The sequence below is a fragment of the Xyrauchen texanus genome, chromosome 27 (assembly GCF_025860055.1).
Source record: "Xyrauchen texanus isolate HMW12.3.18 chromosome 27, RBS_HiC_50CHRs, whole genome shotgun sequence".
NCBI classification, from domain to species: domain Eukaryota; kingdom Metazoa; phylum Chordata; class Actinopteri; order Cypriniformes; family Catostomidae; genus Xyrauchen; species Xyrauchen texanus.
This window is the reverse complement of record NC_068302.1, coordinates 10,309,491-10,332,270: the sequence shown is the minus strand read 5'-3', so window position 1 is coordinate 10,332,270 and position 22,780 is coordinate 10,309,491. Positions and strand designations below refer to the sequence as shown.

At 35.4% G+C, this 22,780-nt stretch overlaps 1 protein-coding gene across 1 annotated transcript; it reads right to left on the bottom strand.

Moving 5' to 3' along the window:
• Positions 1-6,351: 6,351 nt before the first annotated feature.
• Positions 6,352-17,430, bottom strand: si:dkey-90l8.3 (LIM domain transcription factor LMO4.1). The gene is made up of 5 exons (XM_052094665.1): positions 17,170-17,430; positions 15,497-15,719; positions 11,444-11,540; positions 10,880-11,029; positions 6,352-8,025 (listed from the first exon to the last, which is right to left on the bottom strand). Exons 2-5 carry the CDS (start codon positions 15,709-15,711, stop codon positions 8,017-8,019), a joined length of 471 nt encoding a protein of 156 aa, XP_051950625.1. The 5' UTR covers positions 15,712-15,719; positions 17,170-17,430; the 3' UTR covers positions 6,352-8,016.
• Positions 17,431-22,780: the final 5,350 nt, after the last annotated feature.

Below are 22,780 nucleotides of genomic sequence, written 5' to 3'. Positions count from 1 at the left end.
ATGAGTTCTTTTGTGCAGTGAGAAACTTTTATTCAGCATCGGTGGATTACGTCCAAAATTGGAGCTGCTCATTGGAGAACACAGAACAACTTGAGTGGGCCCTTCTTAGAGACATCCCAGAATGGAAAGACATTCAAAGCAGCCTCGAACACTTCTACTCCAGAATCCTCAGAAGCTCTCAGTTTGATTGATGAAACCACGCTCTTTGATGAGTGTCACTTGTCACATCACTGAGAAACATACTTGAAAGACAAGCGCACTCTGAGAAGAATTGCTGCCAGCGAAAAGTGCAAGGTGACAACAATTACAGTTGCGGATGCACCCTCTACTTTGAATTGATCTGTGCCTAGGTAAGGATATGTCAAAATCCTGTTTTCCACAAGCAAGAATCTGGTCACCCTATCATTAAAACATCTAATATTCACTTTAAAACAATATCATCTCACTCGCATCTGGCGCCCCCGCTGGACATTTTACTTAGAAACTGCAGCCAAACGTTTAGACACTCACATTAAAATGAAGACTCCAATCATATTAGTAACTTTATAAAAGCTGTTTTATTCTAAATGGAGTGGGTACGCACATATTAGAATCACATGACCAGCCGAATCCTACTTGCTTAATATCAGTAATTATGGCTGACTGTGAATACTACATTTCTTAAATGGCATCCAAAATTGAAAACTATTTATTTTAAAAGATGCTGCATCCAAGCTGCTAGGGGTCAGTAACTATGTTTTCATCCAAGGATTTTTTGCAAAAAATGTTTTAGCGCAATGTGAAATTCTTTATAATGTGAAACGCACATTATCGCTAAAATGTCACAAATGTCGACATAACATTTTTCCATTTAACTCAAGCGCATAAAATCTATGTCGATACTTAAAATGTCACAAAAAAGTTGTTTGGAAACACTATTTGTTGATAAAATCGGCATTAACGCAAAATTGTAGTATCACATGACAGAGTTTGCCCCAATCATTAGCCTGTGTTAATCATGACGACAGTATTGAAAGACAATTTCTTGTGCGTGATTATGGATTGAACTTTAAGGCTGCAAACATGACACTTCCAGGAGTGCAACACAATTATCTCGTGCACATTGAACAACTGAATGGCCACTAATTAATTTAATCACAGTATCCATCCGTTTATTTATTAAAGTTGCTTTTCCACACCATTCAAAATAATAGACGGCAGTCACGGAGTTAGCCCACAAAACATAAAACATATCATTTATGTGCATAAAGATGTTTTAAATTAAGAATAAATACATGATACTAGGTACACTATACTTTGACACTATACTTACAACCCAATTCTATTAAATTATTGTTTAGTTTTATTTTTGAAAAAATGCAGGCAAAATTGTCTATATAAAATAAATGACCAAACCAAAACTATATATATTTTTAGACCTATATATGCCTTTTCTTTACACAAACTTAAATTAGCCTTACCCTGTTCTGTAGATGAAAACATTCAGCTGAATGATGTTCTCAACATGTTTTTTCAAGACTATAAACTTTCAGAACTATTTGTCCAATGAGTTCACTTTCAGAAAACAAGCTTTTGAACATTTTAAAACTTTAAATGTTTTAATTCTTACCATCTTTACCTCGGATCACATTTACTGCTTCTTCAGAAAATGTAATTTTGCATTATGAAGCTAAAATACATTTTAGATGATAATCCAGTTCAGTTGGTCGTTAAAAGTTGCTGGAGAAATATGCTGTTGTGCTAAACCAAAAACTATGCGACACAAATGTCACCACACACACCATTTTAATCGATAAAAGGTCATTTGAATGGAAACGGGCAGAGGGCGGCAAATGTCGCAAACATTTTTTCTCCACATTTTCACTTTGTCGATAACAAAATAGCGTGAAAGGTGGATGGAAACTAGGCTAGTGTAAATCCAAGATGACACAAAGACAAAAGTTACTGATTGCACCTTTAAGCCTAAATCCAAACCAGATTGGTTGATTGTACTGTACAAGGATGTTGACCCAGGAACTTTTACTACCTTTATATATATAAAAAAAGTTAATATTTTGAGATTTATGGAAGAGAGTAGGAGTCCCTTTTAATGCACAATATTTACATACCAGTCTTGTGAGAGGAAAAGCAAAGCATTTATGAATGTTTTTGGTTGTTAGCTGGTAAAAATATCCTTGCTCTCTTTCACACTTTTTTACAGCTTGAGGCGTGGAAATTCAAGCAATTAGACTAATTTGCATGTGTTAATATGATTAATTAGTGAGCATAAACACTTTTTCCATGACATAGCAATTCATACACCTGCAAACTTTTCTGATAGAGGATAATGCCTGTTGACTAAGAGGCTTTTTTTCTCAGACTCCCTAATTGGCATCAGAAAATGCATGGTTAATTAGGAATATGCAGATGAGGCTTGATTAGTTTAACGCAAAGTGTAAGTTGAGGCACGGTGGGATTCAAATTGTGCCGAGGTTTTGATTTCCTTACTTATCAAGATATGAAGATAATTGCAATTGTGATCATTTGCATATATTAACGATTTTCCTGACGCTTTTCAATCGAATGTGAAATAAATAATTGATGACATATCAGCATCTACTGCGATCATCAGGGAGCACTTTTTTTTTTATAACTAAGCACATTAAGGTGCCATTTTGGAGCTCACTGATTTAATGAATGGCTCTCTGAATGTCTTCTACAAGATTTAGCTCTTATAAAATGCATGGTTCTTTTTGTTGACATGAGAAATCATAAAACTATTGATTTCAGCACACTGTATAAAAATGACAGGATTTTGCATATATATATATATATATATATATATATATATATATATATATATATATATATAGCCAGTAGCAAGAAACCTAAGTTAAGAAAGCCCAGTTTCTTGCAATGGCTGTTGTACCTTAATTTACGCTTAAGAATTATCTTCCTCCCTGCCAGTGAACTAGAAAGAATGTTAACAATCTTACTTAAAAATACAAAGTATGATAACAAACTTTGTAAACCGACGAACCTATACCAATAAAGGTTGCTGTCATGAGCAAGAAGGAGCAACAGCTCCATGAAAAGCTTAATTATTTAAAAAATTAAATAAATTCTTAAAAAAAACTCTAGCCACTAGCTTAGAGGCAGCTTCCTCAATGGCAGGATGTTGTGAGAAGAGAGAGGGGGCGAGAATTGTGCTGTGTGCTTTAATTGCGACATGGTAAACATTTAACGTTTGTGATTGTTTTGAGGCAGCGAACGGAAAGAAGCGACTGCCTCTTAATTAACTAGGAGTATGGAATGATATTCCGGACATTATTCAAAAGGAATTGCGTTTTCAATTTGTGGACGCATAAAATGTGACATAATCCAAACGCAATTGCAAATCGCGCATTACCGTTTGCATTTTCGTTTAAGCGAACGCACAGTGACTGCCAGATTTCAAATGGAAAAGCAAAGTCGGTTTGCAACTGTGTTTCCCATATCTTACGAGTTTTGGCCCTGTCATATTTAAATAGCAATTTCAATTACCAGTCTGCTTTTTCACTTTCTCAGCAGTGGCGTATGTAGCCAGCCAAAACTCAAATGGAATACTATTTTTCTTTTTTTTTTTTTTTTTTTTTAATTGCAATATTACAAACAGAACAAGACCATACATACAAGAAATATAAACAATCTTTCAAAACAAAAGAGAAATTATGGTTCAGAATACATTAAGAGAGGTAATGTGAAAGAAATTTAAATATATTCAACAATAGTCTAAAAAGAAACAAGAGTAAGAGAAGAAAGAAAAAAAAAAGAAGAGGGCACAAAAGAAAAAAACATTAAGAGGGAATATTAAACATGGCACTAATTCTGGATGTTTTCATTGCTTTCTTGTTAACAGAAGTTGAAATTGTATTTAAATACATCTTCAATTCTTCTTTGAAAAAGCTAAAGTGGGGTTTACTTTTCATATATTTACATTTATGGATATGAAACTTTCCAATGTATAAAAGAAGGTTTATACAAAAACATGCATTAATTAGATTCTTGTCTTTAACATAAAATCCAAAAAGAATGTGTCTATATGATAAAGAAAAGTTACATAAAACCTTTTGGACAATCAGAGCATCAATATTGTTCCAGAAAGACCGAGTAAAAAGACATTCCCAAAACAAATGATCAACAGTTTCAGAGGAGGCTTCACAAAAAGAGCAGGAAGTATCAATATCATTTCTAAATTTCTTTAAAAAAGTATTTAACTGGATAAAATCTATGAATAATTTTATAGGATATTTCTTTAACTTTATTAGTTAGAAAGAATTTCTGAGGATGTGACCAAACATATGACCATTTAATATCATCAAAAAGGTTATTCCAATAAGAAATGGAGGAAGGAATTGAAGTAACAGGGTCCAAAAATAATGACCTAATTTTATAATTGGATTTATGTATTGAAAAACAAATAGAACCAACCACAGTAGATTCAGGGCTAGGGGGAGAAACAGAAGTCACTGTAGCACTATTATTGTTTCTAAACAGCATACAGATTTCCAAAGAGATGGCCTTGAAAACTATATTCAATTCTTTACTAGATACTGGGAATTGGTATCCTGAAACAAAATCGTAATAATTAAATAAATTACCTTCACTATCAAATAGCTGGTTTACTAATATCACCCCATTATTGAACCAGTTTTCAAGAAATAAAGATTTCCTCTTATGAAGAATATTACAGTTGCTCCAAATTAAAAAATTGTGTGGCGAGAAATTATGCTTGTAAATAAGTTTCCAAGCCATAAGCATCTGCTGATGATAATTGGAAAGTTTGACAGGAAGTTTACTAATTGAATAATTGCACATTAAAAGAAAATGTATACCTCCTAATTGAGAAAAAATATATCTTGGGATTATACTCCAAATAGAAGATTGATTGTGAAGGAAACGTTTAAGCCAATTAATTTTTAAGGTATTGTTAAGAGAATCAAAATCAATGAAATTTAAGCCACCTTTATTATAAGAATTCAAAATAACTGATTTTCTAATACTCAAATGGAATACTAATTCCCTTAGTATTTCCATTTCCGATGCCTTACACAGAAACCTGTCAATCAGGGTCAAGGGTGGGATTATGCTATGGGGCGTGTTTGTCTTGGGAAGTGACGTCACTCACAGTCGACGGTCAAGAGGTGATGCCCTGAACAGACGCCGGTTTATCAAATCAAATCAAATCAATTTATTGTCACACTACCATGTACACAAGTGCAACAGTAGGTGAAATTCTTGTGTGCAGTTCCGAGCAACATAGCAGTCATGACAGTGACGAGACATATACCAATTACAGTAAACAACATACTTACACAACACAATTTACATATCAAATGTACACATACTTACACAACACAATAATTATATACAATGTACAGTAAACAATACACACAATATACAATACAATAAGTAGGAGTATATGAAATATATATATATATATATATATATATATATATATATATATATATATATATATATGAAGTAGTATATTGAGGAGAATATGTTGACAGTCCAGTGTGAGATTATAGATTAATAAAGTGCAGTGCTAATTTATTTATTTATTTATTTTTTTTTATTATTTTTTTTTTAATTATTGATCGTGATAGACTGTGAGTGATGTCTCTTCCCAAGACAAACACGCCCCATAGCATAATCCCACCCTTGACCCTGATTGACAGGTTTCTGTGTAAGGCATCGGAAATGGAAATACTAAGGGAATTAGTATTCCATTTGAGTTTTGGCTGGCTACATACGCCACGCTGAGAAAGTGAAAAAGCAGACGTGGTAATTGAAATTGCTATTTAAATATGACAGGGCCAAAACTCGTAAGATATGGGAAACACAGTTGCAAACGGACTTTGCTTTTCCATTTGAAATCTGGCAGTCACTGTGCGTTCGCTTAAACGAAAATGCAAACGGTAATGCGCGATTTGCAATTGCTTTTGAATAATGTCCGGAATATCATCCCATATTATGGAATGGCAATTGCAAATACAATTTGCAATTCCTTTTGAATAATGTCCGGAATATCATCCCATATTGGTGGCAGATTAGTCCTTATTAAATTCAAACACGGGATCAGAGCAAAGTTCAGCCTCCCCAGTGCAACAGCAGCGCAGATACTGCACTCGCAATGAATTGGTACGCCACGCTCACATTTAATTGCTTCTGTAATGGTCCGAGCTCAAGCCCTATTCATACTAAACCTTTGGGTAATCAAGTTTGCACCACTGAGACTAAATCCAGTAAATAGCAGAAAATGGTAAAAAACAAAGTACAATGATGTGTTGTGGTAAAGAGGTATAACAAATTCACTTTTGATGGCTGGGTTTTCATTTATTGGATATTTACACTTTAAATAGACATCACATGTTGAGCATATAATTCAACCATCACAGAGATTAAATAAAAAAAAAACATATTTACAATTGTACATCCTAAACCATGTCTAAAATATGTACAAAGTTCATTTTCTGTAATTAAAGCAATATTCCGGGTTCACTACAAGTTAAGCTCAATCGACAGAATTTGTGGTATAATGTTGATTACCACAACCATTTGAGCCGTAAATTTTTTCATTCGTTTTATTGTTTGTTGACATAGCATCGTCATTGCCACGAAGTTGTAAAACTGGCTATAACTTTACATAGAAATGGTTAGTAAATGTAAGCGCAGTGTAGTTCTAGCGGGAAGACTAGCAGCTGTTCATCATCACACCATTAGCTGGGTAATTTCTAGCCAATCGCATGTAAGCCATTGCTTTATAAGTCTGATCAGAATCTATCATATTGCTGTTTCAGTGTGCTAACACGGCAACCTCCACCACCCCACCATCACCAGTTGAGCCCTGTCCCGCACGGGGGTAGGCTCCTCGCCCCTGCATTCTATCTCCGGCAGGATATGATGGTTCCTAGTACAACTCCCTCGGACGGCCAGACGGTGCCTACGCCAAAGAGAGACATTACTTTTCTGTTTTACATTCATCAAATAAATGGCATCATAAACCTCACTCAAGCCTGCGTGTCTTCCTGATAGAAGTGATTTTATCACATATTGTTTATATTTTGTGGCTAAACTTTAGAAATAGTGAGTATTTTAACATTTATGAACTGGCCCCATTCACTTCCATTATAAGTGTCCTTACTGGAACCCAGATTTTTTTCCTTTTGTTGATTGAGCTTAACTTTTATTGAACCCGGAATATTCCTTTAAGTTTTTGACTAGACATTCTGACTTAAAGTCAACATAAAATAAAAATAAACCAAACTATTTGCAAAATCCTGGTCTTTATGTGTATACTTCATCATTGATCTTTATTGAAGTCCCCATTAAAAATGTTTGTCTTTGTAAATTGCTCTGCTTCTAAAAAAAAACATTCCTTTTTGGCTGAGATCACGAATCCCTCTTACATTTAAACACCTCCCATTCAACCACCTGGCTCCATTCTGGTATGTAACACCCATTATTTTTACAATCCAATCAGATCCCAAATAAATATCATGTTTCACTCAGAAATATGTCAGATTACAAAAATAAAATGGATTGCTAATACCGTTTTATGTTGACTTTTTTTTTTTTTTTAAATGTACAATGCAGAACTGCTTTAAACTGCCTTCTCTATAAGGCAGAGAGAGACAGGATGTTCTGTGACAAAATAGATGTGTTACTTCTGATTCGGGAGGTGAGGTGAGAGAGGAAGCCACAATGTCAATCTCATCATCACGAGAAATACTGCAGTGTCCACCACATTTACCACAATGCTGGCCAATAAGAGTTTGATGTGAAAGCTGATAAATAGAAATGTTTCCATTACTCTCACAGCACATACTCGCTCTCTTTCAAAGTAAATATAGCTATGCAGAAGCTTTAAATTCAGGTCTGTAAATGTAAGTTGCATCATAGGAGGAGTGTGTGCTGAAGGAGCTGTGATGAGCTGGACAGAGGACGGGGGAATAAACAGACAGCAAGGAAGGGATGAAGGAGACGAGAAGCCCTTCAGCAAACCTAAAAAAATCAAAAAAACAAAACAAACCAGATCTGTTAAATTACAAGTTTATCATTTACATATTATACTGCATATGATTTATCTATCTGTTTTAACACTTAAATGTATACCACAGGTCCTTAGTGACCCAGGACCTCATTCCACCCCATTTATCTCTTCCATTTTTCCATTATGCTCCTTTATCTTTAGTGTTCCACAATATTTATCACATGTGTAGTGTAACAATTAATAAAGTCAAAATGTAAAAAATGCCAAAATCGAATTGCTATTTAATAAGGATGTCATAAAATATTGCTTTTTGATCGGCATATTATTTTATTTATATATATTTTTAGGCATCAGTATATTAAAATTAGCCAACATTTAAATTAGAAGGTTTGCGTGCTTTCCAATTCACTCAGTTAGGCTTTTGTATAATAACGTTAGGAGACCACAAGAGGGTGATATTACATTTACTGAAGTTGGGCTTCGGTTAGGAAAAGCACTGGTATCACACACACACACACACACACACACACACACACACACACACACACACACACACACACACACACACACAGGACAAGCTGATGCGGCGCAGCAGAAGGCAGTCCAAAGTTTGTACTTCTTCAAGATTGTACAAAGTGCACTGATGAGTTTGCAGGTTAGTGTATGAAACTGGTGAAACTGTGCAAACTGAACTATTAGAAAAGGCAACGTTTATTGTGCAATTTCTCTGTATGTAGCCATGAAAAGTCTTTCATTCCAGCTGTAAAACCATAAAACAACATATATGTAACTGAAAATACTTTGTGTATGCTATATGCAAGATACATATAAATATATATCATCCATTGATGGCTAGAATAAATAATCTATGTCCTTTAATAATGATTTGGGCTGAAATTAATGGAAAACTATACACAGAGTTGCACTCAGAGGCACTGCAAAATTTTGACCCTTAGCATTGGTAGTGTGTGCGTATCTTTATAGAAAATTATTGTTTTGAATTTTAGAATGCACCATGTCGTCTGCCAAACACGTCCAGTGCGTGACCCTCTTTAATAAACCTTCCCGCTCACATTTTACCAAAGTTGTGTTGAGAAATATGTTTGAAAAGACAAAAAGTGTAAAAAACAGCCCTATTTATATCTGAATCAAATCCTGATATATATTGATAATCATCTGGGAAATCTTCCGATTATCGATGTGTGAAAAAGGCATCTATCCCAAGCCTTCCTATTACCAAATGGGTCTAGGGTCATCGTGACCTGCAATATATATTTCCACTTCTGTAAATCATATTCTTATGATTATTTCATATCTTAAAGGTTTCTTATTTGAGGATATATACGCCTTGCTTTATTACAAGACAAGTAAGTACTATATTCATACAATGACTACTATATCATGTCGAATTTCTGTGCAACGACAGTGAATTATCAGTATCCCATATGCGTGTACCAGAGTTTTCACTAATACATTTGGTGGAGGCCAACATGTCCGGGAATGTTAATATTTGCAAGACAAATTGGAAAAAAATCCAGTCATCTCATTTCTGTGTTTACTTTGCACTGTAAACGTGATGGACTATCCATAATAATGCGATACAGGCTAATAATGACACAATCAAGTCAAAGGTATGATAAATGTTTGTTCATTTTAGCTTCTTTTCCATTAAAAATAAATAAATAAATGTTTCTAATTTAAAAAATTATAAAATTCAACAATGGGGGCAAAACAAAACAACTAAACTAAAATTGCCATACACCTTTTCATTTATAAATGTATATTAAAATAACAAATAGTTAGGTTATGTCATTTCATTTCTCACCTTGTGAAATTTCCTTGGCTCTTTATTTTTAGGACTATTTTCCTCCGATTTTTCATAGCCCAAATGAATTTTGCTGCCAAAATAAAGTCAAATGTGTGCAGCGTTTTTCTACAGCTTGAGATGCACATAAGTCAGGTGTCCTTCTCTCCAGAGGACAGCAACGGAAGGATGTTTTAATGATAGTCTGAAGTGAGAAACATCTCACTGCAGGCACACAAAAAGGAAAGAATGGCTTATTTTGCCAGTGTGCGGGATACAATGCGGATTAGAACTGTCTTCGAGAAAGATTAATACCTACTTGGCAGTGAAGCGCTGTTATTATTGACATGTACGTCACAACGTACACTTGTGGCATCAACTAAAGGGGTTTCTGACATGTCATGTTAATATTTTCTCCGGACATTGTGTTCGACGATGTTTGAAATAGTTGGACATTAGGACATTTAAACAGTAAAAAAAACGGTAATTACTGGCTAATGGAAACCTTGACGTTTACACAGACATATTATACATGCTATTTCTTACTCAAGTTGGCTCTGATATTTCAGTTATTGACTTGATTTACATTTGACATTGTTTTATAATGAAGAAGCAATGTGAAAGTAAACTATAGCAAGTGTAACACATAAACAGTATGATATTGACTATTGTCATTTGGGTGTACTATTGTAATTATGTAGATTGTGTATTTATTTAGACTCATTAAATGCCTAAGAAAATACATATGCATAGCTTATGTGTTATGTGTATCTCAATATGTGTTTGACATCCAGTTGCATCTCTTAAAATTCACTGTGAAAATAATGGATCTCGTTTTATCATTTGTTGTATCACCTCTTTGATATAAGAAAAATAAAACATAAAATTATAACTAATTGTATAAGAAAAATCTGGGCAACACTATCTGGGCAATTTAGATCCGTTTGCGATCAATGTAAGTTCCGGGTTGATAAAGATCCGAAATATGTAATAATGTTTGGTGAAACACCCATGCATTTAAGGATTGAACAGTAAAAGTACAATTCTATAAGTGAACTCACTTTCTGGTCGGGTAGCACTGGGTTACTCTGCAGGTGTGTACTAAGGAGTGCAGCTCCTGGTCGATCGTGTTCACAAAATATGGTGCCGTTTACATAGTGGAATCGGTCCCCGGGGACCAACTGGTTTCTGCACGTTGCACAGGAGAAGCACTGGAAACAGATAGGAGGAAATTGAATTTTAATTCTCAAAGAACAATGCATAAATGAAACCGTGTGGCATGTTTTAATGGCAAAATTATCAGTAATGTGTTTATGTTGAAGTGCGCACAGCTGCTTGTCTGGGCTAACAATGCCTTGGCAAATGTATCCTCTTATTGCTCAAAATTATTTTTAATGAGTTGAACCTTGTGCAACCAAAACCAGCTCAGTTCTTTAGCAACAAGCACTGAACAAGGTTGTCTTTGGAAAAAAACTAACAAAAACATTATTATCAGGAGCTGTGATAAATGCAGGCTTTGTCCTGCCCTAAAACCACACATTTGATTCAGCTCTAATGAACAGCTGCTATTTAGATGCCTTTCCTTTAACAGGCTTTTTGAATAGAGCTTCTTATATGTAACTAACCTTGAGGTGGTAAACATTGCCCTGAGCACGCATCACCATTTCATTGGCAGGAATGGACTGACCACATGCACAGCAAGCCCCTGTGTGTCCAAACAACCTGAAACACAAAAACACAAATTTGCATGATAGTACCACGTGCAATAGTAGCGTGATCTATGTGTTGTCTTTATCAAACTGATCTACATACTCTTCTGTTTTTGAGAAGATACGTGAACATTCAATCAAAACTTGACTTTGACTTTGTTTTAGTGCAAGAGCGCAACTATCACTTTGGCGGTATCTCCTGCTGAGTCGACACAATAGGCTTAACATTAAATGAACCTGAGCGATGTATCTGAGATAGCACGCAGAGTCTCTGATGTTCTCTGGGGGAGTATGCGAGAATGCATCTGCAGACATCATCAGCACCCGGCGGATGCAAATGAGTCCAATGCAAATCGACACAAGAACAAAATGCTTGTCAGCATAGCATGACAACTACAGCTACAGACAACTTTGACTGGGTTATTTGCATTGTAAATGACTGTGGAGAATCTGCCTCAAAGAGACTCGTTATCGACTTGTTTCCTTGTTATAATGATTAAGATCTTGGATGTGGTCACTACTAAATATGGAGCCCTTTTGAGGTGACCAAACATATGGGCCTATGAGTTAAATGACTTTTCACACTCATTAATAATTGTTAGAACTAAACACAGGCTAATTTATACTTACTGAGCGAACAGGCTTCGTTTATTTTGGCTAAAAATTATGACAAAATGCACTTATGTTTTTGGGTTCGTTTGGTGATATTTCTCCTGTTTGCACACATCACCTGAAATGCTTGATCTTGGTGATGTCAGTTACTCGAAGAGCTTTGATGATTGGTTAAATCTAATCATGCTTGTAATATAATCGCAGACTTTGCTCATCTAGGGTGCTTTAGTTCATTCAGGAGGAAAACGTTTGAGTCTTTCATTGTATAAATTAGGCTTTAGCATGTAAGATGTACGATTGGATTTGTAGTTTATAATGGACATTAATAAATGATTTATTGCAGGATATGTAAAAAAAAAAAAAAGTCTCCCTTTTGAAAATAAAATAAATAGAAAAAATAAGAAAGCTAACAGAATTATAATAATAAATAGCATTATAAACATGATAAAAAAATAGCATGTAACTATAACATGTTATATAACTAAAGCATGTTAGAATAGCATGTTAAATTAACTACTAAATGAAAAATAACATCAGCTGTGTGAGCTTTTGAAGTAATGTCCTATGATTATTAATAATTAACATATACTGTAGGTGCGCGACAGTGAGGCCAGACTGCTCTTGTCTGTCCCTTTACCTCGGTGATTCTCAACTGGTTTTGCTTCAGGATGCAGATTTTACATTGGACATCAAGTGGCGACCTGCCATAGATTAAACTTAACCTGTATTTAATGTATCTTGGGTTGCATTTCCTTTTATGTTGCATAGCTTTGTTCATGGTTTTCCAGTACAAGGACAAGCATCAAGTGTCATTAATTTTGTTGTTGATGTCAACGTTTGACTTTCAGCACACAACTGAATAACAGATTGCATGACTATGATAAATGAATTCTGCAAGCGTTAGATTAACATACAGGCGCGAAGGGACTTCAACATTTCTAAATTGCTCAAATGATAAATACATATACATATTTGTCTCTGGCTTGCATTTGCTTGCATGTCAATGATGCCGATGTCTACTTTTGTATTTAATTTAATCACTGAGAAGGTTTACCTGCAAAATTAGTAGCACCAAACATCACAAGCAGCCTCAAGAATGGACATAGAGTAGCCATATAACACTTTTCCTTGAGCAGAATATTGCACTACAGATCGCCAAGTTTGTTCAAAGGGGAAAGCCAGACAGAATAGCACACTCGCGTGCATGGTTGCCAGATTGCACAAAATATGTATTACATTAGGCGGAATATTTCCAATTTGTGCAAGTATAAATCTCAAACTGGGGGTGTTGCGTCTCTTATCTGGCAACCATGAGCATGGTAAACGCTTGTGGAGATGCGTTATGTCCCAATGCAAGTTAACTGAAATATCCAATGAAAAATAAAAAATGCTTTTATGATAAATGAGCCTCGGGCCACATTAAACCATATGGAGGGCCTGCTCCAGCCCGCGGGCTGTAAATTGCCCATGTCTGCTTTAGCTGTTTGCGAGATTATCCTTAAATCTGCCTTGGCAGTCCTAAATAGTCGATCACTTGGGCGGCCGCCGAAATATCTTCAATGGGAGAACCATGGCATTGCTCTTTCCCTGCTGTCCGCGACTCAGTCCGAATAAACCAGTTGAGAAACACTGCTTTAACTCACACACATGCCAGACACAACACTGCTTTAACTCACACTCATGTCAGACCCCCTCGCCTCGCTTCTCTCTGACATTTTCTCCGCTGCATTGGTATGTGTGTGTGTGTGTGACGCACACACACAAGTTGGCAAGTCTGACAGGCAGACAATGAGGAAAGGAGATGCACAAGCGCGTGTGAGATTCTCCGTCCGGTTGCATTTTTTTCTCAATACCGTAGATAAGCAAATGTACATGGTATGATAACCATCAATTTTCAAACCGGTATACCGCTGCAACCCTAAATGCAAGTAATGGGCACTGTTACATAAACCAACATTTGTATCTCTTCAGGTGCATATTTTATCACTTGATATCCAAACTAATCACTGAACCCAACAGTTGAAGCATACAATTTTATTTGCGTTATTTGTGTTAACTAGAAAGTTGATGAGTCACACCTAAACGTTTTAAACTACAGTATAATAGGCCAAGTAAATCAAGTGCGCAAATGTCAAATATTGAGGTCGATTGATGTAAAAATCACATTAAATCTGTCCTGGCTGTTCATAGTCAAGGCACATTTTTATCTGATTTATTTCTACATTTGAAAGTGGCCCAGATCGAATTTAAAAATGTCAGATTCAAAGCACTTGTGGCTGTTTACACTGTCATCCAATTAACAGATCTGTGTCACACGTGAGTGAAAAAAATCAGATTTGGGTCACATTCAGCTGCGATATGAACGTAACCTTAATGTATGCATGTCTCTAATAACATAAAAATGTTAATGCAACAACAGTGAATAGCTCAAAAAGCAATATCTAGCCAATGCAATATTTTAGAGCTAGGCATAACAACAAATACAGTATTTACTTACACTATAGAAATGACCATGAATTTTGGTACTTTAGTTCTAGGATTGTATTAATCTCCATGACTTTTTCAGGCTTGGAAAAAAAATTCTGCTGGGGACTGTTGGGAACCCTAACTTAAAGGAATAGCTTGCCCAAAAACAAAAAATTCTGTCAATATTAATATTTAACTCACATTAGTACTCTAAAAAGTATAAATACTTACATTTTTAGTCAGTTCCTTACACAAAGCTATCGTATGTCTTCAAAAGACTTGGAATATGGTGCACAAGTTGTATGATATTATATGGTGCTTTTGCATAATTGTTTTTTAAGCTTGAATGCTTTAAAGGGCAACCAGTATATACTTTAAAATTTCTACTTTTGTGTTCGGATTTGGAAAAATATGAGGCTGAGAGTAAATAATTAATTTTCATTTTTGGGTGAACTATCCCTTTAATGTAAGAACCTTCAAATTGTGGTCCAATGAGCAACGAGCACCCAGAACAGAAACTTACCCACAATTATTAAATGTTTTTATTTATAAAACTTTTTTATACATAAACAACCCCAAACACCTAGAAATGGATCTGATCCAATGCTTGCAGTGTGTGTTTATATAAATTAAATCCTAATGCCTCAGGATTCTTATGCTGGTTAGGTCACCCAAAAATGAAAATTCTGTCATCATTCCCTCACAAGTATGTAGTCCAAACGTATGACGTTCTTTTTACGTGGAACACAAAAGGACATGTTAGGCAGAATGACAGCCTCAGCCCTTCACTTTCATTATATGGAAAAAAGAGGTCTGACGGAATGATGACAGAACATTCATTTTTTGGGTGAACTACAGTATCCCTTTTATACATTGAGTGTGGCGCCTTACCTGATGTAGTCTGTTCTGCAGAGGATCATGCCTCCTTTGCTGTAGCAGGTTGTTCCGATCTCTCCCAGCTGAGCTTGACAGCACGAGCACTTAAGGCAGCGCGTGTGCCAGTAGCGTTCCATGGAGAAGAGCAGGAAGCGGTCTGCGATGCGACCCCCACAGCCCGCGCACGATCTAGACACACATGCTCCACCTGTAACCTGGCTGTTCACCATAGCCACGGCTGGAAAGAAGCAAATAAACCACATAAACATCACAATCTAACAGTGTATGAGCATAAACAATCAACTATATGGCATGCAATTAATTTGATTTTGAAATCGGGGTAGTGAGAATTTCTAACCTTCTGTAAATTATGTAAAATTAACTCAGCACATAACAGCAGTGTAGAAAGGTTCAGGTAAGGACCATAAACACCATAGACATTGATAGGGACACATCCACCCACAATATTCAAAACAGTGCTCAATCAATATGCCCTGGAGTCAGTTTTTTGCTGATACAGATTGGTTATTGATGTGTAAAATAAAGAGATTGAGTGCATCTAGGGTGCATCTAACCCTAATCTAACCCTAACCCATTTTTCTAGAGTTTTTCACCCTCATAATTTTGTAGTGATCAATCAATATAGATTTTTTCAACTTAAACTTTAACATTTTCATTAATACATTGGTTACAATCTTGGAATTTTGTGTTCGTGGGACCATATAAACAATTGACCAGGTGTCACCTTCATTACAATTATATTATACAGTCATGCATTAGTACAGTGCTGTTTCCATCCATTTTGGCACCCTAGGTGAGATCCCTATTGCCCACCCCACCAAACTCTGGCAGTGGTGGCACTGTAGGTGTGGGCCTCCTCTTGGCACCCCCTCATCTGGTGGCACGCTAGGTGACCTAGTAACGCCCCTGCATCAGTACATTGATAGAGGAGATACAGGATAGGTATACACAGTGCCTATGGAGCACCAGAGTACAGTAACTAACTGACCACTAATAGTGTAATGGATAACTCAGGACATCTGTTCAAGGGAATGCAAAGGTTTACCTATATCTTCTAACCACTAAGACGATGAAGTTGAACGGGAATGCAAATCTCTTAAAATCCAGTGGAATATATATGGTTTAAAAGCACTTAAGAGTGTTTAGCACAAGCCTGATAAAGATTTATATGTTGGAATATATATATATATATACATTTTTCTTGTTTAAACAAAGAAAAATTATAAGTAGACCATGTGAAACTTTTTGACAAACATTGATGCTCATCATTTAACATCTCTAAAAGAGTATAAACTCTCACTCTTTCTTCTATCTATCTATCAATCTATCTAGCTATCTAGCTATCTATCTATCTATAACACTTTCATCTATCTATCTATCTATCTATCTATCTATCTATCTATCTATCTATCTATCTATATCACTCTTTCTTCTATCTATCTATCACTCTTTCATCTATCTATCTATCTATCTATCTATCTATCTATCTATCTATCTATCTATCTATCTATCTATCTCAAACATGTGTCCATTTATGTGAACAGAGGGCATTTTAAACTTTAAATAATTATCTTGATATAGCGTCATATAGGTTAAACTTGAATTAATATTAATATTAGCATCATACATTTCATTTTAGGTGTTTGAACGGAAATAAGGTGACTCACCTTGAAGAACTTGGAGACTCAGTTTCAGACTTGATAAAGTTACAGTTATCCTCGCGCTCTGCTGTCTGTCCTCCTCTTCACACCGCGCGAATCCACTAACACATTGTAAAAGTAAATCGACAACACACTTTAATTAACGATGCTTTGCTAGATGGTGACTGAACTGCGTATCTGAATATATGGGGTATTGGTTCCGTTGGTGCGACACTCCAAACCGAAAGAGTGCGTGGTCTTCGACGACGTTAAATTACTCCGTCAGCAAGTTCATTAAGGGAGACGAGCTGCATGAATCACTGAGGGACGAGTCGCATGTCTGTTTTATCCCAATATTGGTGACGTAATGCAACAATACACTTTATACTTTAGAGGCGTGGCGTATGACATGCTTGTATATCTTAAATGAATATTGAATAAGAACTTAAATAAAATAAACCGTAAATTAACTATAATTCATATCAAACCTATAACAGTCAAATATATATTCTATTTAGCCTACATGACAACTTAAAACTAAACTAAAGACAATTAACGAGCAGTCACTGAGACATTTTCAAAGACTGAAAGTGAAGTCTAGCACTGATAATGATCCACTCAACAAAAATTCTGAATTATGGACCCATAATTTCTACATGTAACAAGCAGAGAGCGTTTTCGAGCGTGGAATCTGTCACTTTTATATCTATGCCCTATTTTTAAGCTTACACAGATTGCATAGTTTAGTACTCATTAATGCTTATTATAAACAGGCTATCTCTCCTCGTTTACACTCTTTAAAAAATCACTGTGTTCCTGTGGATTCCACTAGAGAGCAGTGGTGTCTTATTTTGAATGACTAGTTTTCAAACAATGTGACGAGAGAGAGAGAGAGAGCAGATGTGTCCAGCATCTGTTGGGCGAATTATATAAATAAGAAAAACATTTGTTCAACACTTGAAAACTTTTCCTCTAATTACTGTAATATAAAACGCAGAAGGGTTGTCATTGTAAATTGTTTCATTAAGGATTGAGTGAATCACACAGCAGGTTTCATCTAACTTCTGCACCTCTCTGCAGACATTTTTTAGAATCATACAATTTAAACCAGAATACGTTTAAAGTATAAATATTACTGTATATACTTTTCATATACTTTTTCTTGTATTAGAATTATTTAAATTCGTTTTTTTTTTTGTAATAATCAAATAATAAATATGAGACATTATAATCCAATAATGTCGCAAAAAATCACATTACTGTCGCAATTTGAACTGCGATGTGATAAAAAAAAAATAAAAAAAGATTCATTCATCCTTCTGCTGTAGCTTCTTGTCCTATGTTTGGTTGCAATTGTGTTGGAGCCTATTCCAGATGTTTTGGGCCGAAGGATCTTCTTGCTGTGAGGCAACAGTGCTATCCACTCATCCACCATACCGCCCTAGCTAAGTGATTAATTTTGACCAAAATTAGGTAATGTTTTGATTAGCCTATATTCTACATCCAATAAAAAAACTAAGACTACTCTTTAAGAATGAATCAGTTTTGGTGCTAGAGACAACATTTTTATGAAGTCCCAAAAGTGAGCTATCTACGCTCCTGAGCACTTGTGGCATAGGCTACAGCTTTGCTCAATATAACAGGAGTGCCGTTTGCTTCCAGCATTCTCCGCCGGCATATCTCAAGCCTTTCACCTGGCAATCTGTCCAGGCTGGGCTGACTCACCAAAATCACCCCAAGAGCAAAGCGCAAGGTGCTTCAGGAAGTCTCAAAAACCCCATGGTGCCATCAAGGGATCTACAGGCTCTGGCATTGTGAAGGTGCACAAGTGAACCATTAGAAGAGGACGTTACAAATCTGGTCTACATGGGAGGTCAGGAACAGTGACCACGCAACACTTGAGAAAGGGTCACAATATTTGTATTTTTGCTTTCAACACTTATCTATTTCTGGACTGTCATTTAAAAAAAATTGTGCTTGTGCTATATTTCTTTAAAATAAATGTCACTTGCTTTAAAGGGACAGTTCATGCCATCCCAGATGTGTCTTTCTTCAGCTGAGCACAAACAAAGATTTTTAGAAGAATATTTCAGCCCTGTTGGTCGATACAGTGCAAGTGAATGGTGACCAGACATTTGAAGGTTCAAAAAGCACAAAGTCAGCATGAAAGTAATCCATACGACAACAGTGGTTAAATCTATATCTTCATAAATCATGTTATAGGTGTGGGTGAGAAACAGATCAATATTAATGTCCTTTTTTACTATAAATTCTCCTCCCTGCCCAGTAGGTGGCGATATGCACAAAGAATGTGAATCGCTAAAAATGAAAGAAGAATATGAAAGTGAAAGTGAAGATTTATAGTAAAAAAAGACTTAATTATTGTTAATAATGTTCAAAATTATTTAACAATATTAACAATAATTAAGTCTTTTTTAATATAAATCTTATTTATCTTTATTATATTATATATTTGTTATAGTAATGCATTACATTGTTGTAGTTATGCATGTTGGGCTGTTAAATTCTATTTATGTTGTTTAGTTAATGTTTCTTGCATTATTTTTTGTCATTGTTTTGTTTGTTACCCTGATGGAGTTTTGTCTCTGAGTGCGTAATACTGTGCACAGTTTTATAAACATTTTGATTATCAAATGGAGAATAAAGATCTTCATCTTTTCATATCGCATTCTGGTCATCTGTAGTAAAGTGGATCTGTATATTTTGAGCAGTTAGAAGTTAGGGTTGGTATATTAACTATATAAATAATAAATATAGTTAATATACATATAAATAATAAAATATATGTTTATGAACTGTAAAAATAAATAACACGGACCAAAATGCCATTTCACAATGCCTTTTCTCATCCCAGAACTGCAAACGTTGTCATTGTTTTACAGTTCATTTCTGACCAAAAATGACATATTCCCCCCATTGCAGTTTATTCAACACAGTGAATTTAGTGATTATAAATCATAACTTTTACCATTGGCAAAATGTTGTAAATATAATTGTAAATATAAGCTTCTATATTTTAGGTATTTTATTTTCGTTCAATAAGTTCACTAGTTAACATTTTTAATTAGTTGGCAACCATTTTGTGCAAAAAATAATAATAAAATACTTGAAAATAAGAGAACAGACTTCACATTTAAGTTGCCTAACTTGACCACAAAACAACAACAACAACAACAACAACAACAGATAATAATGAAATAAATAATAACATTAAAAATGAAAAATATGTGAGTACACTTTTTTCATCAGTGCTTCCCCTCTTTTGAAAACCACCAGCAGCCACTGATTCCAATCAACCCATTGACCTGTTTCAGTGATGTCACTTTCTCCCCACAGCCGCCATGTGTGACCATGAGCGGAAACAATGGTGGTGAATTGAAAAACACCTGTAAAACCATCTCAAGAAAAACCTAAAAAAAAAAATGCTTTTGATCCATGTCAAGTCCCAGGAAAGGTGTATACATGTCTGAGGTCACTTTTGCGGACATTTAAATATATTTTATCCACGATTTACCTCCATACGCCGGTGAGTTTGATGTGTGACCGGTGAGTGCACACGCCTACCAACATCACGTGAACATCTCTCATTCAGAAGTTATCAATGTTTGTGTTATTTTCTGCTCTGATTTGTTCACAATATTACAAGACGTCTGTGATGATCCCGTCTGTATGATTGTAAGAGCTGCTTTTAACTCATGAAGAATACACAGAAAGCAACCGAGGCATATGAGTGAATATGAGAAATATGTTTACAGTGTAGTCTGGCGCGGTCACATGGTGACGTCACATGAAACTGGTCAATTGTGCCATGCAACGTGGACTTTGCATCGTATTCAGTCACCTTAAGAGAAATTCCTACCATTGGGAGCATGTACAGTATGCTAAGTCCAAAAGGCACACAACATAAGGAACGAGTGCCCATCCACATATTACCTCATAGTATGTATAATTGCACAGGAAAGCTTACCTGTTATTGTGCACCAACTCAATACTACAGTACGTGTAGCTAAACTAAATGTGGGAGTTGAGGCTCTGGCATTGTGGTTACTCAGGAGCAGTTACTAGCAATTGTACATTAGTATAAAGCACTGGATATGTTACAAGGCTGTTTTCATGACCACAAGTCTTCTCTGAAGCCATATGAGCACTATATGATGAACAGACAGAATTTGAAAAGGTCAATATATCAATACATCAAACCTCATTGGTTCTTGTGTCATGATGTCATTAAGTTTGTTCACAAGATGCGCACAAACCAAAGAGGTTTAATGTTATTGACATAGTGGCAAAATGGCATAAATCAGGTTCCATTATGTTTCCAGTTGTTTGTGATTACAAGATAATGTATTTTTTAGAAATCATAACAATTTTTTATGTCAGGTACTACTCAGACCCTCATTGAAATTTTGTTCTTGTTCTTCCAAAAGCATCCATGCTGCCTTAAAAAGTTTACATTTTGTCAATTTGAAGTGGAAAGTTTAAATCAAGCATGCAGTTGACTTAATTGTTAATAACTTGTTAAATGAGCATATTGTCTTTTAAAGTGAGCATGAATTGTTTAGTTCAATCAACATAATGTTAATTAAGTTCAAACTAAAGTTTGCCTTATCGTTACTTATTCTCACTGAATACTACAGCTGTAGTCCACCCTGTCCAAACACTTAAATCAGCTGCCTCTTAAGAATGAATAGCCAGTAATAGATAAGGCCAACATCTATTGCCTCTATTATAAACAGACTTAAGATTTTGAAGCAAACCTACTTGGGCAAAGCACAATAATGTGGCAATCAACAAACACATTTTAAATAAAAAGATGAACTCTGAATAATTAATACAAATAGATGAAATTGGCAAACATAACAACAGTATAAATAAAAGTAGCAAACTGTCACGAAGATGATGACGTAGAGGGTAAGGTGGACCCAAATGCTGGGACATTATTCTACAATTAATAAGTAACCAAAGAATCCATGTATCTAAATGTAACAGAAGACAAAGGCACAAGCCAAAACAAAGATGTAAAACAAACAGAAATAACTTCAATAGAGAATAATCACATGTTGAAGACAAAAAGGATATCTCTGATGACTAGACAGAGAGTGCAGGGTGTGAGTGTGTGTGTGTGTGTGTGTGTGTGTGTGTGTAGGGTGTGTGCTGATTAGTGAATGGGGAACAGGTGTGGAGGGAAAACATGGTTCAATAGTCCAGGGGAATTGGAGTAATTCAGAGAGAGAGACCGATGAGGGCATGACACAAACAGTAAAAAAAATGGTAACACTTTAGATTACAGCCCCAATTTACAGTGTGCCATTTTTGTATTAATAGTGTAGCTACACCGTACATACTTGTATGTATAAGGAAACAATATGCAAAGTTTGGGGAATAAAGGGGTAACAACCTGAAAATTACAAATAATTTATACTGTAAGTATTTCATAACTAAGGGGTAACTATTGTAATATTACATGGTATATGACCTTATACTATGCTAAACAACAATCTTACTTTGAGAGAAATTAAGCAAGAGCATACACAGCGTCCCTTTTTGTAATAATAGTGTACCTACACATATAGGCTACTGTAGGTATTTTTTAACTACAGGGTACATACTCTATTAT